Source organism: Chiloscyllium plagiosum, unplaced genomic scaffold (genome assembly GCF_037043375.1).
Source record: "Chiloscyllium plagiosum isolate Xiang-an unplaced genomic scaffold, Cpla_swu_hap1 HiC_scaffold_9, whole genome shotgun sequence".
NCBI classification, from domain to species: domain Eukaryota; kingdom Metazoa; phylum Chordata; class Chondrichthyes; order Orectolobiformes; family Hemiscylliidae; genus Chiloscyllium; species Chiloscyllium plagiosum.
Window position 1 is genome coordinate 62,585,302 of NW_028270147.1, and position 16,855 is coordinate 62,602,156.

General features: G+C 40.5%; 1 protein-coding gene across 2 annotated transcripts in view; it reads right to left on the reverse strand.

Moving 5' to 3' along the window:
* Window positions 1–1,659: 1,659 nt before the first annotated feature.
* Window positions 1,660–16,855, reverse strand: part of cachd1 (cache domain containing 1) — a 167,144-nt gene continuing 151,948 nt past the window's right edge. The window contains exons 21-27 of one of the 2 annotated variants that reach the window (XM_043699442.2): window positions 16,126–16,212; window positions 15,779–15,895; window positions 14,935–15,086; window positions 10,681–10,842; window positions 9,994–10,071; window positions 7,224–7,325; window positions 1,660–3,591 (exon numbers count right to left, since the gene is read on the reverse strand). In XM_043699442.2, the coding sequence (XP_043555377.1) occupies window positions 3,350–3,591; window positions 7,224–7,325; window positions 9,994–10,071; window positions 10,681–10,842; window positions 14,935–15,086; window positions 15,779–15,895; window positions 16,126–16,212 (940 nt within the window). In that variant the 3' untranslated portion in view covers window positions 1,660–3,349. The remainder of the gene's footprint in view (window positions 3,592–7,223; window positions 7,326–9,993; window positions 10,072–10,680; window positions 10,843–14,934; window positions 15,087–15,778; window positions 15,896–16,125; window positions 16,213–16,855) is intronic. The other variant, XM_087990687.1, reaches the window with a different exon arrangement.

The window sequence follows — 16,855 nt, forward strand, 5'->3', positions numbered from 1 at the left end:
CAACATCTGCAGTACTCACTTCTGCATAGCTAAGGTAGCAGAGTTTACGACAGTAATGTCATTGATGTGGTGTACATGGACTTTCAAAATACATTTTGATACAGAGTTGTGAAACAGAGTCACAGAAAACAGTGATGTTCATCAGGCTGGAGAGGCAGCTTATAGTGGAGTTTCCCAAGATTAGTGATGGAACTGTTGGTTAACTTGACATATATTAAAGAAGGGCACAATTTCAAAATGTGCGGCAAAATGGAACTTGGAAACATTGTGAACTGTGAGGAGATAGTGCAGACCTTCTAAATGTATTCATAGAGTTAGTGGACAGGCATACAGGTAGCAGGTAAAGTTCAATATGGAGAAATGTTAAGTGGTTCAACTTGGTAGGAAGAACATAGAGACACAATACAAGGGACACAACTCATAAGTGGTGCAGGGACAGATGAACCTGAATGTTACCTGCATGAGTCACCAAAGGTAGCAAGACAGATTGAGAAGTGGTTAATAAAGTCATGCAGCATCTTAGATTTTTTTTTCACTAGAGCTAGAGTACAAGAGCTTGGCGATAATGTTGAACTTATACAAGACACTAGTTTGGCCTCAGTATTGTGTCCAGTCTGGATGCTGCATCTTAGGAAGGATTCAAGGGTATTGGAGAGAGAGCAGTAAAAAGATTCATGAGGATCACTCCCGGAAGAAAGATCTTCAATTATGGGATTACACTGGAGAAGTCAGGGCTGTTTTCCTTGCAGAAGAGAAACTGTTCCCACTTCTGAAAAGATTGTAAAAGCAGAAAGAGAGTACAGATTTAGAGTACAAGCAATAGAGAAAACATCTTTCCCCAGTAAATTAAGATCTAGAGTGCACTGGTCAAGAATGTGGTGGAGGCAGGTTCAATTCAGGCATTTAGAAAAGAATTAGATTGTTATTTGAAAAGCAAAAATGAGAAAAGTTACAGGGAGAAAGCAGATTTATGGCAATAAGTGAAATGCCCCTTTGGAGAGGCAGTGCAGATATGATGGACTGGAATAGCCTCTTTCTGCATTATAATAATGGTATTATGCGATATGGGAAAAGGCCAGATACGATTTAAATGACTAGAAAATAATGCTCAATGTCCTACTTCTGTTCTCTAACTTCTTAGTGATCTGAATGAAGAGAATTTCCATAGTTCAATCCAGACAATTTTCTGGTTCAAATACCAGGTCACAAGTTAAAATGGATTGTTCTTCTGGCTAAAGATGGGTTGAACAATTAAATCCACACATGCAGGTCAGTTATCAACTTCATTCTTGACTGCATGTCAATGCAAGGAACTATGTCTAAAGTATGGCGAAAAACATAAACAAGCAACACGCCAATTTTTCAATGAGTTTCTAGGACAGAACTGCTAGTCCTGGGAACCTAAGACAATATTTCAGGCCCCCTTTGAAATAGTTTTGTAAAAAATCTAGTACCTAGTGCAGGAATGGTAGAGGAGAGAAGACACCCGAGTAGGAAGGAACTGCACACTTAACTCTTTGATGTAGTGAAGTAAAGAGAAAATGTTATAAATGTGATTTTCATTATTTAAAATACTCGGCCATCAACCACAGATGCAGTGTGACAGCAAAAAGCTACGGTCCTTGATCTGAATGGAACATCTCTCTAAGACAAAGAAACATACCAGAAGTAAGTATTTTAGAATTCAGCAGTTTAGTGAACATCACTGGGATATACTTGCAAGCATGTTATATATTTCCTTAAGCAATCTGACGAAGTTAAAGGGTCAAAGACTTTGCAATAAATGTTTGGCAAAGTGGTTTACAACTATCAGCATAACACGTTACTAGTAGTGATCACATCATAGTATCAGAAACTTGTAAACAAAAGAGTGCCAAATACTTTTACATGTATTCCTTTAATTTTAGGACTGAACTATATCATTCACAATGAGTAAACTCTATTTTCTAAGATTTTAATTGTTTAATATGAATTTACAGTTAAAAACGCATGAATACAAATAATTATCACTTTAAATTTTAGCAACTGTAACCATAAAAATAAAAAATTTAATTTCACAATTTCATAAACTTTAAGGGAGATCCATATGGAGAGTGTGTACTGTATTTTTGAGTTACCTCCCCTTCCCTAAACTTCATGTAATCATCAGCAGCATTTTTTTTATATTAAGTGTAAAATCACATCTGACTGAAAGAGAAAAGACCACTAAAGAAGTTAACCTATACAGAACACACAATTACTTTAATTTAAAAAAACTCATTTGCAGCATTGATTGTTCTTCGGGTCATGCTTGCCTATGATCAACTTTACCTCAGAGCTGTGAAGTCGATTGAAAATTCTTGATATTTCAAAACATTCCACTTCACCACAAATATTTAACACTAACATTCTGAATCTCATTGGAGACTGATCTCGTAATATTGTCGTTTTGTAATGGCAGCTTATAGACATCCTATAGCTCTTTACTTCGAACAGTAGTACTCAAACCGATCACCCAATGGCTACTTGTGCCATGCCTTTGTCCTCACCTGTTATCCTGAGTAGAAATCATGCATGTACCCCGAGGGCTCCATTCTCAACTTTCCCAGATGCGAGTGTGGACCATGCTGGGATTTGGTTCTACTCTCCCACTTCTACTTTTTAAGAAGATGGCTTGGGAATTCTGTAACAGGCAGGCCTATCCCAGGTTCTATCCAAGCAGAAGCCTTATTAAAATTAAAACAACTGGCCCAATGATGTATTTTCCTTGTTGTGGAAAAGCAGCTCCCCTCTATCAAGTTCCCATAGTGGTGTGATTGAAATCAGGGTCCCTCTGCACGGGGGAAAATTTGCATGTCTGCATCTCTTGATATCTTTAAGTCACCCTGAAGCAAGACACTGGTTAAGATTGTGACCTTAAACAAACAAGTTAGTAATACCTCTATTCTGAAAAATTTATGGAGCTCATGCGACCATGCCTTTATAAATTTCACTTTCTTCAAGGTTCAGGTATAATTTGTAATTACTTCCTATGCAGCTTTATTCAATCTTCATTGATATGCTCTTCTGTATTATCACCGATAGGATCAAATCAATGTTCTAGTCAGTTATTTTTAAACAAAATTGTTTCCTATGGTGGGTTTCTGTTAAGAAGTTCAATAATAAATAGTAGAAAAATAATCCTTTATTTAAAAAATCTGAGATGTGCTGTTAACACTTTTACAATTCCCATTGAGTTGCTTTGATGGTTTTTGGCGTTCCTTAGACATCCAGGAAAAGTTTTCACCATCTGACTCGAAGACTAATGATGCAAAAAGAGTGCTTGTAATTTTGCAGTTGTAGTTTCTGGTGAATGGGGAGCACAAGTGGTTCAGCATTCTGCATCTACTGTGTGGACTGTAACTGCTGCTTGTAGGTGATGGCTGTGGTGGAGAGACGGATGGTGGTGTAGGCGGTAATGGTGAAACTTATGACTCAGCAAAGCAGCAGTCTGAGGTGGAGTGTCCAACTCTAAATCTTCTTCATGGTTCCCGACATCCACCCCAGCTGTTAACGGGTCATTATTGCATGGTGGATTCTCACTGTCCTCCTGAGGGCTCATGGTACTATATCCTGCCAATAAGTGCAAATTTACAAAATTACTTCTTTTGAAGCATGTCATTCATCTGCATCCATTTCAATTTACTAAAATTGCAATTATGTTGTTTTATTTCAATAACCAACAAACTCTCTTTTTATTTATAAACTGCTTAACTGTAAATCATCTCTAATCTCTACCTCACTCTACAAACACCACAGTGAGTGGTAAGTCCTTCTTTGAAAGTTTTAGGGTTCAGAAGTAATAACCTGTACAACTAAATGTTGCAGCAAGGGAACTGGTACAACATTGTCCATTTACCTGTATAATGAACATCAGCAGGCTTATTGATCACTGAAGCCATCAAAGCTCTAGTGCACTTTCCAACAGGGATCACAGGAAAGGGAAGCCAACTGTCGTGCATTTTAATAGAATTAAGAGAACTGGGCACAGATCGGGGTATACTCAACAGTCTTTGTGGCTCAGTACCACGTTGGTACTACGTTCCCTAATTCCCACCACTTCTCATCCACCTTGAGAAACACAATCTTTGCAGAATTTACTCAACAGCTGGTTGTGTCCATTTCTGGATCCAACATTGCTTTGATCAAATGTGTGCCTGCTAGCACTACTTTCCAAACTGGTCATATGCACACCGGCTGTTCACTCGAGGGTAGCTGTGGTAAGGACCTGAAACCTTGGGCACTCTTCAAGACTATTTCAATTTGGTTAAAATAAACTGGCTTGAGCTGTCAGGCCACTACCCTGGTGTAAGTCCCTCCATACAGGGTGACCCATTAAACTCCCTGTTGCTCTGGTTGAGCATCTGCCTACAAAGGCTACAAAGCAAAGTCGAACAGAATTGTGGGCAACAATACATTCCTACCTGAGGAGCTCAATGTATTATATGCTGGCTTTGAACAGAAGATCAGTGAAACGTCACCGATCCCAATAGCCTTGGATGCACCTGTATTCTGCACTGCTGCAAACATGAGAACGGCCTTCTTGAAAGTGAACCCACGGAAATCGACTGACCAGGACAAGCTGACTGAAGTACTCGCAGACATCTTTAACCTCGCCTTACTATGATCTGAAGTGCCCACTTGATTCAAGTGGTCCACTATCATCTTGGTGCCAAAGAAAAATCATGCAGCATGCTGCAATGACTACCACTTGGTGGCTCTGACCTCCATAGTTAAGTGCTTTGAGAGGTTAGTCATGGCTCACATCATCTCCAACCTACCAAATTGCCTTGGTCCTTGCAATTTACCTACTGGTGCAACAGGTCTACGGCAAACACCCTGGCCTTGGCCCTACACTCATCCCTGAAACATCTGGATAACAACGGATACCTACATCAGGCGTCTCCTTATTGACTACAGCTCCACCTTCAACATTATAATTCCAACCAAACTCATCTCTAAATTTTGAGACCTAGGTCTTGGCTCTCTGTAACTGGATCCTGGACTTCCAGACCCATAGACCACAATCAGTAAGAATAGGCAACACTACCTACTCCACCATAATCCACAATACTAGTGTCCCACAAGGCTACATACTCAGCCCCCTATTATACTTGTTATACACTCATGACTGCGTGGTCAAACTCCATTTACAGGTTTGCTGACAACACCAGTGTTGTTGTTATTATTTGAGATCTGATCTACAAGACAGAATACAGGAAAGCGATTGAGTGCTGAGTGGTGTGGTGTAAAAAACAGCAATCTCTCTATCAAGAGGAGGAGCTGGTCATTGACTTCAGGAAGATGGGTGGAGGGCATGCCCCTGTCTGCATCAATGGTGCTGAGATGGAGATGGTCGAGAGTGTCAAGTTCCTGGGAGTGATGATCACCAACACTCTGTCCTGGTCCACGCAGGTCAATGTGACTGTCAAGAAAGCATAACCTTGCCTCTACTTCCTCATGAGGCTAAGCAAATCTGGCATTTCCTCAATAACAACCACAATTTTTATAGATGTACCACAGAAAGCATCCTATCTCGATGCATCACAGTGCAGTATGGCAATTGCTCATCCCAAGACACCAAGAAACTATAGAGTTGTGAACACAGCCTGGTCCAGCATGCAAACCAGCCTTCCATCCATTAACTCCATTTATACTTACCGCTGCCTCTGGAAAGCAACCAAAGACCTCTCCCACCCTGGTTATACTCTCATCCATCAGGCAGGAGGTATAAAAGTCTGAGTATACGTACGAAACACAGTTGTTGCCAGACCTGCTGAGTTTCTCCAGCAATTTCCTGTTTTTTTTTTGTTTTGGTAAGTTCACATTCTTGGCATCCTTTTTTTGACCCCAAACTGAGATTCTGAGTCAATTCTTCACATGACCATGCATTTCTTACCGCCTGGATCACCTATCTTCACTCAATCCATTTGCTGTTCTCTCTTAATCACCCCTTTATTACATGCAAACTTATGATTTTAAACTTGTTCCAGTGCCTCCCACCCAACTCTCCATAAACTTAAGATCCTCCAAAGCTCAGTTGACTAAATCTGAACTCACACCAAATCCCAGTCATTTACCACCTGTGTTTGCTGACCCACCCTGACTTCCAATTCCCATGCATCTCAGTTTCAGATGCTCTTTGTTAAATTTATACCCCTTTATGGCTCTATCCCTACTTGCCAGCCCTGTACATTTCCAAAAAGTTTGCATTTCTTCGAATAGTCTTTAGTTTATTCTTCATTTCTTTCACTCCTGGTGGTTGTGTCTGCAGCTGTCTACAATCCAAGATTTAGAATTCTTTCTTTACATGTCTAGGTCACTTTGCCTTTGCCTTCCTGCTTAAAACCTTCTGCTTTGACAAAGCTTTTGATCACCTTTGGCTTAGTCAGGTTTTGTCCACTTTTGCGGCTACACTACTATTGTAAAAACCTTTTAAGCACAAGCTGTTGTTGGCACACTTAGCTCTCTTGGTGGCTCAGTATGTGTTGTGTTGTGATATATACAGTCACACAGACCAGAAGGCCCAACACTGCACTGGAGTCATTAGTCTTTTAGGTAAGGAAAATGAGAGTCCTGAAGTTGAAGAATTATAGCTGTCAAATGCATAAAAACTAACACCAGCAGAATATGGGCTCAAATTCACCAAAATCATTGTAAACTGCTCATTAAATAAACCACCTAAATTGTGCATTTCCTACTTAAATCAGCAAAACAATTACCAAGTCTCTCTTCTCTAACTCAAACAATATCTCAAAATATTTGTATATTTTAAGCATAGGTTTCTTAAACATTCGTTAAAAAACTAGCTTAGAAATCTAAAAGCTGTCAAACTCATGCTATTACAACAGCTCCTATTCAAGGGGACTCTGGACAGTGTTGCTGCATTATATAAACAAAAGTCTCCACAGTGTATTTTTAGCAAAGTATTACCAAAAAAATGGTGAGGTGTTAAAATAAAGAAACAGCAGTACAAGAGATGTTTATCTCTCATGGATTTTTCTGGAGGTCTTTTTCATGCATTTGAAGATAATTTATTTCCAGTTTTGACTGGAGTTCAACATCAATCATAGCACATACAGATGGACCTCTTCCCTTCAGACAGAAGCAGGATCATTTTTAACTCCTGAAATGTTCAACACCATCAAGAAATGAATGAGCTTTTATTTTCTCTGTCAAGTGAAATATAAGGTCACTGATCTTACCGTGATCGCTCTCTGTTCCTGATCTTCCCCAGTAGCGGCGCCTGCGTTCTGGACTATGTGCATGTCGTTCTATCACAGCCGCTATAAATCTTGTGTTACTGACTATTCAAAATAAATAAAATATTATGAAGTGCAGGCAATTACTTTCTCTCCTCAACATATATTTCTAAATAAGAAAAGCTTAAATTTCAAACTTATATGCTGTTTGGAGTTGAGGAGGGGGGAGGGAAGGAAGAACAAAATAAAATGAACTGGCAAATGTGACTGTAGGAGGAACCAAACCAGAAATTGTTGGAAAAGTTCAGCAAGTCTGGCAGCATCTGTGAAATCAGAGTTAACGTTTCAGGTTCAGTGACCCTTCTTCAGAACTGTTCTGAGGAAAGGTCACTGGATCCGAAACATTAACTCTGACTTCTCTCCACAGATGCTGCCAGACCTGCTGAACTTTTCCAGTAATTTCTGATTTTGTTTCTGATTTCCAGCATCCACAGTTCTTTCGGTTTTTATTTAGTATTGATTGGAGGTGGTGATGGTCAGGCATTCACTCACCAGATTCTAAGGCAGTGGATACTTCCACTCAGTGCAGTTCCAGCCCCAGCAGCCAGTGCCCCTGAAGGCAAAGGACAGTGGCACATAATGCATCAAAGATTCAGCAACCAGCACAGTGGCAACACAAGGCCTTGATTCTAATAAAAGGGGAGGAATAGAACTATACATTCAGACTAATCTTTCTTTACTCATTTTCTTTGCAGCTTTCCTCCATTTATCCCCATCACTTGTTTATCAAACTGCATTTTCTGTATTTCATTCCTTTTCTTATACAGTTATTCAACATTGCAGTTTTTCTTTTAGGGATTACTTTTAAAAGTTAGATTTTCAAAGATGGGAGGAAGTACTATATAGATAAAGATTGAAAGAACTCTGGATTCTGTAAGTCATAAATAAAAATAGAAATTGCTGGAAAAGCTCAGCAGCTCTGGCAGTATCTGCAGAAAGAAATTAGAGTTAACGTTTCAGGTCGAGTGACCCTTCCTTAGGACTATATAGGTTCTGTATTTCAGTAATTATTGGCTTAAAAATGTTTATTGGCTTTAAAAGATGGCTGTTTTAAAGTCATTTATCTGGGGCTTTAGTTTAAGCAGCACTGATTTTGAGAAATCAAAACATAAATATTGGCCCAAATTTCACAGTCAGTGACACAAGTGATGTTCACTGTCCAACAGATGTCACAGCAAATAGTGAGCCCTGTGTGGCAACTATTAGAGATTACTTTAAAGCAGTGACATCTACAAGAGATCAAGCATCTATGTGGACAGAGTCATGGAGACAAATGTATGCCTCTCCATCCAATAAGACTGAAAAATATGCAGGGTCTAAACCAAGAAATGTATGCTAGAATATTTAATACAATGCAAAATTGTGCCAAAACGTGAAACAACAAGAGAGGAAAAATAGGATTAAGCAAAAGAGATGAGATTGAAAGGAAAATTAATAAAATTAATTTTACATATGTTAAACATTAAAAACAGGAACAAGATTCCGTATTTTTAAAAGCAAATTTTCTGCGTCAGAAAAATTGCTTGGTAGTAAGAATTAAAGCAGTATTAAAACTTCATTACAATTGAACAAAAAATTCCAAACATTTTCTGATATGTTTGTGTACATGAATACTGTGTCCCTCAGCAGAGCGAGATTTTTGGGGCATGAGGGTAAATCAGACAGCAAATGCCTGATTTCTGGATTTAACTGCACCCATATGGATGTTGCAGACTGATTTACTACTTAATACAGGTGAGCAGTGATAGCTGTGATTCACTATTATTATTGCAAACCTGGGCCAATCAGGACAGAGTTTCCAGCTGATATCTAGCTAGAAATAGAGCTCAATTGCACCAACACGACCATTAGCACAGCGGAGATCAGATAATATATCACTAGCCAGAACTGAGTCTGCTCAGTTCCATGCAAGAGTACTTAATTTCTCTTTGTGACTGTACCTAAACTATTTTATCATGGAAAACCCAAACAGATATCTGTTCCTATCAGGCACAGGCCCTAGCGTGATTGGCTCCCCCCTCATGGTTGCCTTGGCTTTCTCTTAGATTCTCAGCTGAATAAAACTAAACCAGCTCTGATTAGGCACACAACCTTGGATCTGTCTGCTCTTTAGATTCAGTATCCAAATGGGTAGGACAGTCTTCAGAAGCACTGAGCAGTGCTCTTTCATTTTGTGACTGAATTTTCTTTCCATCTTCTGCACAACACAATCACAAAGATTGTGGTGCAGGAGACCATTCAGTCCTCTGTATCGGCACTCACTCTCAAATGAGCATCATGACTTACAGCCCTTTTCCTGGCTTTTCCCCATACCCTTGCACATTGGATAATTATTTGGATAGAAGCAATGTCTTTTTGAATGCCTCAATTGATTCTCCCTCCACCACACTTCAAGGCACTGCATTCCACACCCTAACCACTCGTGAAAATATTTTTTTCTCACATCACATTTGCTTCTTTTGCAAATCATTTTAAATCTGTGCCCCATATTCTTGATCCTTTTACAGCTTCTCCCTATCGACTGAAAGCAACACCCTCACCATGTTGAAAATTCAATCTGATCTAATAAAGGGAAAAGGAAACTTGCTCTTGATGTCCTTTCAAAGGGAATTCAGAACCACTATGATCTGTGACTGAGGCATTTTCACTGAAAATAAAAGATTTTAAGAAATCATAATTTTCTCTTTTTCCCACAACAGTTATTAACACTTACTGATGCCTCGGTCTTCGTGACTGTCTTCATCCCTCTCGTCTCGATCATTTTCTAGGTTGGACATTCGCACAGACATCTCTTTATTTTAAGAAAGAGAATTCAGATGAAATTACTATTTTTGAGTATATTTTCATGCAACATTTTCCTATCGATATTTTACTTCTATTTACAAGGAGGACTTCTTTCAGCGAGCAAATTGTTTTGCCACATTAAATGCATTCTGGGAGCTGTGCTCAATCTAAAGAGCATTAGAGATATCATAACACAAACAATGAAATGGAAGAATTCATGGGAATTAGTTCAAGCGAATAACCAGGCAATCTTATTGCTACACTAACTGACAGAGCTGCTTTCCCATTGTCCTGACCTTACTAACAGTCAGCTCATAAATTTCTTGCTCCAGATGATTCAGTGGCTTACCAGGTAGTTCTATTACTATCAGGGAACAACTGAATTCCAACATTCCTTAACGATGATGGATGGAACACTGTACTGAGTTGCACAAGCTAAGAAAAGAGCCTGCTCCTCCTTTTCTAGCAAAAATCATTTCATCCTACATCCTATATCAAACATTCCTAACTGAAGTTTATATTTGTCAAGCTATATTCTCTAGAGGTTGCTACTTCCTGTATCTTATCGTAAACGCTTTTTCTTCAAAATTCTGGAACGGTCAGTTATTGTCCTTACCTTGTGCAGCGAGAGGGGACATGTGCTGGTGGCTTCTCCGATGGATCTGGTGTCGGTAAGCATACACAGCCAGAACAAGGACCATGATGCACCCCATGATCCCACCAGCCACAGGTCCAACTGGGGCACTTTTGATCATATTCAATGCTATGACCTCATCTCCTATAATCAGAAAAGTGATAAGTTATGAACAGATTATTTGACTCAATATCAGTAATAAAAGCATACATTCACATAGCCGCTTCGAAATAACACTCCACTGAGCTTGAATCCAGAACTGGTAGTCCATTTCCGCAGAGAAAATGTCACCTTTTGTTCCATGAAGGTGAAACAATGCTCGGGGCATCCAAGGAGAAGCGACATCCCAGAACATTAATGCTTTGTCCAGATTAGCAAAAAGGGATGGAGATGGACTTGGAGAACTACAACCTGAAGAATGCAGTCAGGCTTCCAAGCTTTCACTGTGGCTGGAGGAATACTGAACTGAGCCCTGACTGGCAGATGTCAACAGTGCTGTTCCCTTGGCTGCCAATAAGATTTGATAATTGCTGTTCAGGTTCATGGGGCTATAATTTTAAACTAGGCTCAGGAGCCAGATGTTTTCAGATCATTTCCAAAACACAGCCCACACCGAATCAGTATCAATGGTGGAATTTAACTCAAAAATGCCAAGGCGTTATGGGCGGCACGGTGGCACAGTGGTTAGCACTGCTGCCTCACAGCGCCAGAGACCCGGGTTCAATCCCCGCCTCAGGCGACTGACTGTGTGGAGTTTGCACGTTCTCCCCGTGTCTGCGTGGGTTTCCTCCGGGTGCTCTGGTTTCCTCCCACAGTCCAAAGATGTGCAGGTCAGGTGAATTGGCCATGCTAAATTGCCTGTAGTGTTAGGTATGGGGTAAATGTAGGGGTATGGGTGGGTTGCGCTTCGGTGGGTCGGTGTGGACTTGCTGGGCCGAAGGGCCTGTTTCCACACTGTAATGTAATCTAATCTAATCTAATCGAGCCAGAGGCACATTCAATGCCAAGGTGGAGGTGCCAAGTGCTCTATGGAGACAGGAGCTTTCCTGAAGCAGGAGTTTCAATGGAAAATGGCAGCCATCTCTTTGCTTGCTGTTGCCTTGAGGAATGGAGCAGTAAGGGAAGCACAGGACCAAAGCCTCAAAGCCAACTCAAGTTGTACTTATTTCACTCTGCTGAAAAAAATGAGAGCTTTGTGTCACTATGGGAGTGTCTCAATTTGACTACACTTTTATTTCAAGATTTTAAAATCAGCAATTGCAATAAATGACAGCTCCTTTGACAGAGTTAGGGTTAGGATTGCCTGACTGCTGTGCAGTAAGGTGTCACAGACTGGGCACCTTTCCATTTCTTACCTCTGAAAAGTTGATTACATCCCTCCCCAGCCCTTCAACAACCTCTTCAATTAGCCTGCTCAAGGGTTGTCAGCTCCCTCCAACCCCATCCTCCCTTTAAAACATGTCAGGAAAGTGTTGGAAAGCTGACACTGGAGGCCTCTGAGACACTGTTTTCAAAGTGCACCCACATTCATCCTTGCCCTCATGGGAAGGGAAAATGCAGCTCATTTTAACTGTAACACAGGAGGGTGGCTGGTGATTGTGGAACAATTGCTATTAAGGACAAATAATAACAAAGGAAATTGAAATCACCAATGTTAAACAAGCTTAAATAAAAAGAACAGTTCATTTGTTGCATATTAAACATAATAAAGCAAGGTACAGTGTACCTGGTCACTAGACTGCAAACATTATAAACTAGACTACAGCCTGTCCTGGAGATTAATTGTAGAAAATGGTAATTTGTTGCTGTGCTTATTGCTAGATCAATGTTTAGGGGATTTTAGCATTTGAGCTTTCTCTTGACATGCAATATTCAGGCTAGCTGACGGCAGTGGGCAGGAGCGATCATCAAATTTATAATTTCTTTCCTTCCATGAGTCAGGCACAGGAAGTGAGAGATTTTATAGGGCAGAGCTACATGCTAGAATGTCCAAATTGTTTGGGTGGCAAAGTGCATATCCACCATATAAAATGGAATATATGACTAGGCGGATCACAAGATCCCAACGAGGTTATACACACCGGGGCAGCACAGTGGCTCAGTGGTTAGCACTGCTGCCTCACAGCACCAGGAACCCGGGATTGATTCCACCCTCAGGCGACTGCCTGTGTGGAATTTCCACATTCTCCTCGTGTCTGCGTGGGTTTCCCCCGGGTGCTCCGGTTTCCTCCCACAATCCAAAGATGTGCAGGCTAGGTGAATTGGCCATGCTAAATTGCCCATAGTGTTCAGGGATTTCTAGGTTAGGGGAAAATATAGAATAATGGGGCATGGGTTTGGGTGGGATACTCTTTGGAGGCGGTGTGGACTTGTTGGGCCGAAGGGTCTGTTTCCACACGGTAGGGATTCTAAAAGAAATTCCATCACACTTTAGTCAGATGGGCTAAGTGGATTTATGTTTGCTCCTGCTTGGAAGATATTGAAAGACTGTACTTTTCCAGCACACGACTGTGGTATTCCATTCACGTAAGGTTTGGGTGTAAGTTTGGAGGAGGCAGATTCTAATGCCACAGTGCAGACAGGTGAGTTTGCATATCCAGGTGATGTTGTTGACATTGTATAGTGCCTGATAGATCTGTAATTTTGTTCAAAGGTTTGAATGGCTCTGCTTTCAATAAATCTTGGGAGCTTTTGAACAACTTCACCACTTGGATGTGAAATAATAGCTTAATCTTCCTGTATAGGGTGCCTAAACAGGAAACAACCTCCGCCAATTACCTGTCTTCAGAATTATAAGATTAAATTTAAATCCTGTGAGACTAGCAGTTGTACCAGCTCTACTCGCTGGGAAGAACAAAGGCTTCAGCAAAGATTAACAAGTTGTACATATGTCAACTGGGTTGTGATACACTCCAGACTGAAATGGCTTGCCAATTAATTAGAACTCAGCCTCGAGATCACAATAGCTAACAAACTGAGATTTTAAAAATGTAGCCATACAAGTGAGTTAAGGAAAAGAAACAATAATGGATATGAAAACCACTTTCATGTTAAGAAAGGTGAAAAAAGTTTTAAAAGGCATGTTTAATTAATTTAACATTTTAATTACCTATTTTATTTGAAAGCAAGAATTTTTGCAAGCAAATGTGTGAAGCATATGTGTGTATTAAAATCAAAAAGGAGTCACTACTGCAATTTGATTCAACTGAATAAACTGTGACACTTTAGTTTTAAACTACAGGAATTAGTTCAGGGACCTGTCCCATGGAAGTCACACTGGGATAACTGTTCTCCCATAAATGAAATGCTTGTTCTTTCAATGGACAGTCTAATTCTTAAAAAGGCAATCATCAATTATTATCTGAACGTTAGCATTCAGTGTTACATGCTTTTTAAAATATAGGAGAAAGTGAGGACTGCAGATGCTGGAGATCAGATTAAAAAGTGTGGTGCTGGAAAAGCGCAGCTGGCCAGGCAGCATTCGAATCGACATTTTGGGCATAAGCCCTTCTTCAGGAATGAGGCTGGTGTGCCAAGCGGACTGAGATAAAAGATTGGGGGGGGGGGGGGTGGAATTTGGGGGAGGGCGCTGGGAATACGATAGGTGGAAGGAGGTGAGGGTGAGGGTGATAGGCCGGAGAGGGGGTGGGGATGGAGAGGTCGGGATGATGATTGCAGGTCAAGAGGGTGGTGCTGAATCCAGGGGTTGGGATGGAGATAAAAAGGTGGGGGGGGGGGGGGGGGGGGGGGGTGGTTGTATGGGGAGAGGGGAAATGAGGAAGCTGGAGAAACCTACATTTATCCCATGTGGTTGGAGGGTTCCTAGGCGGAAGATGAGACGCTTTTCCTCCCTCTTGACCTGCAATCTTCTTCCCGATCTCTCCGCCCCCCCCCCCCCCCTCCGGCCTATCACCCTCACCTCCTTCCACCTATCGTATTCCCAGCGCCCCTCCCCCAAACTCCCCCACTCCCCCCAACCTTTTATCTCAGCCCGCTTGGCATACCAGCTTCATTCCTGAAGAAGGGCTTATGCCCGAAACATCAATTCTCCTGCTCCTTGGATGCTGCCTGGCCTGCAGCGCTTTTTATAATATATTCATATTGGCGTAGAATGAATTCCTACAGATTTGACTGGATACTTCAGAGACGGCATACAATTCACAAAATAAGTGAGTAATTGTGTTCTTTTTTTTTACACCAGTTCACCATCCTTACATTTCATTGGGTTACGCTTACCCAGAGCAGGCAGGTCATCTATATATGGACTCTTGGCTCCCACAATACCTCCAAAGCATTCTTTCTGGGAAGCACAGTATGGTTCAGCCAAATGGGTTTTTCCATCACTATCCACCATACACCATTCACAATCTAAAACCCCAAAACAATCTCTGAAATACAAAGAAAGGGATCAGTCTTTATTAATTCTTCCTGAATAATGAGTTCAAAAACATTAAACAGCCCCGATATCTTACTTGAGTGAGCTTGACATAGGTGAGTACTTCTAAGCAGTTTGATGGTGGGAATATCATAGTTGAGCTAATTTTGTTCTACTCCACTGTCAATGCATCTTCCACAAAAGTTCCCATGGGACCAGCAGAAGAATGAAACCATGCTAATTTCTCCCCATTTCATAGCCCAGGATTGCATTAACTCAATCTGGATGTAGTGGCAGCATTGCTCAACTGTATTTCTGCCTGAGGACAGTTAATGTCTTAATGAAGCGCAACAGCAACTTGGTTATTTTATAGCATCGTCATCAGCAGTTGCTCTTACTTTTGTAGGAACAATATAGATGAATATTCCATCAAATGCTACTGGTGCTATTTTTTGCTTTCACAAGATTCAGTAACTTATCCAAAATGAGACTATTTAAAACAAAAAAACCTTCACCAAAAGACAAAGTTAATTTAAAAAATTTTGATTATAATTCTATTTACTTGGAAAATGATTCCTGGATTTCAAATTATCTGGTGGTCAAGCATAAAACAACACATCCATTTTCTAACACCTTTTGTTAAAAAGAGAAAAATGATTGTCTCACACATCTCCAGGCTCAGGGATTCAGACATTGTAACATTACCCGCTCGATGTCCTTTGGCTGCATCTGGTGTTAATGCACTGAGGGAGGCTTTCCTGTAGACTGGGGTCAAAGGCAGCGAGGGTCAGTGGCTCCTGATGCACTTCACAACTAGGATTTCTATTTTAATTTTTAAAAAAATACATTACTTACATAGGAGCATGTGCTGACATATTTACTTCAGAAAAATTACTCAGCATATCGTATTTCTCCAATCTCTCAAAGCATTGATTTCTTGCTAAGGATTTATTCTCAAATCTCAGTAGCTGCCTGGTATGTTGGTAGCCCATCCTATGACTCAAGTATATTACCAGGTCAACTACACAAAGAAAAATTGGGATATGTCTTGCCTGCTTTCTGCATTGGTCAAGTTGCCAGTACATTCATTCACCTCCAGGGGGCATTCACATGGGCACTCACACTCATTCTGTTCCATCCTGGACAAAACAAGACAACAGTTATTAACTGCAAATAAAAGTTCATTGCAAAAGAACAAAATTCTCAGGTTCTCAATTTTTATTTTTGAACAGACATATTATTGAAAAATCAATTGACAATGCACCTCTCCTTGGCTTTCCACCATTAAAAAGACCTGCTTCACATCCTGATCAAATGGCCAGCTTAGAGAGAGATCTCATTTAATGGGTACTATTTCTATAGTTATGACTCGATGTATCGGAGCACTCTAATCTTCTTAGAAGCTTTAAATGGTATAATATTCATTATTCCTCTTAGGAGTTCACGGAGTACCATTCATTTATTAAAGAGGGTAGTCTATAAGCAGATGAGATTTTAGCATTCAAATTAGGAAAGCCCAACAAATCAGAGTCTAGTAAGCAAGCAGAGTAGAACTGTAATGCAATTACATTTGAGCCACAATTTGCACAATTTAGAGTGGAGCTGGAATCCAGCAGGTTTCCATGTCATTGAGCACATGAAAGCATCCAGAGAGCAGAAATTAGGTGCACCTCCAGTCTACCAATGCCCAAAAGTAATTTTGAGTTGTGATTGTAGAAATTCCCTAAGACCCAATTATTCTTATTTCCATCAATCCAGTGGATATTGGAGAGCAGACACCAA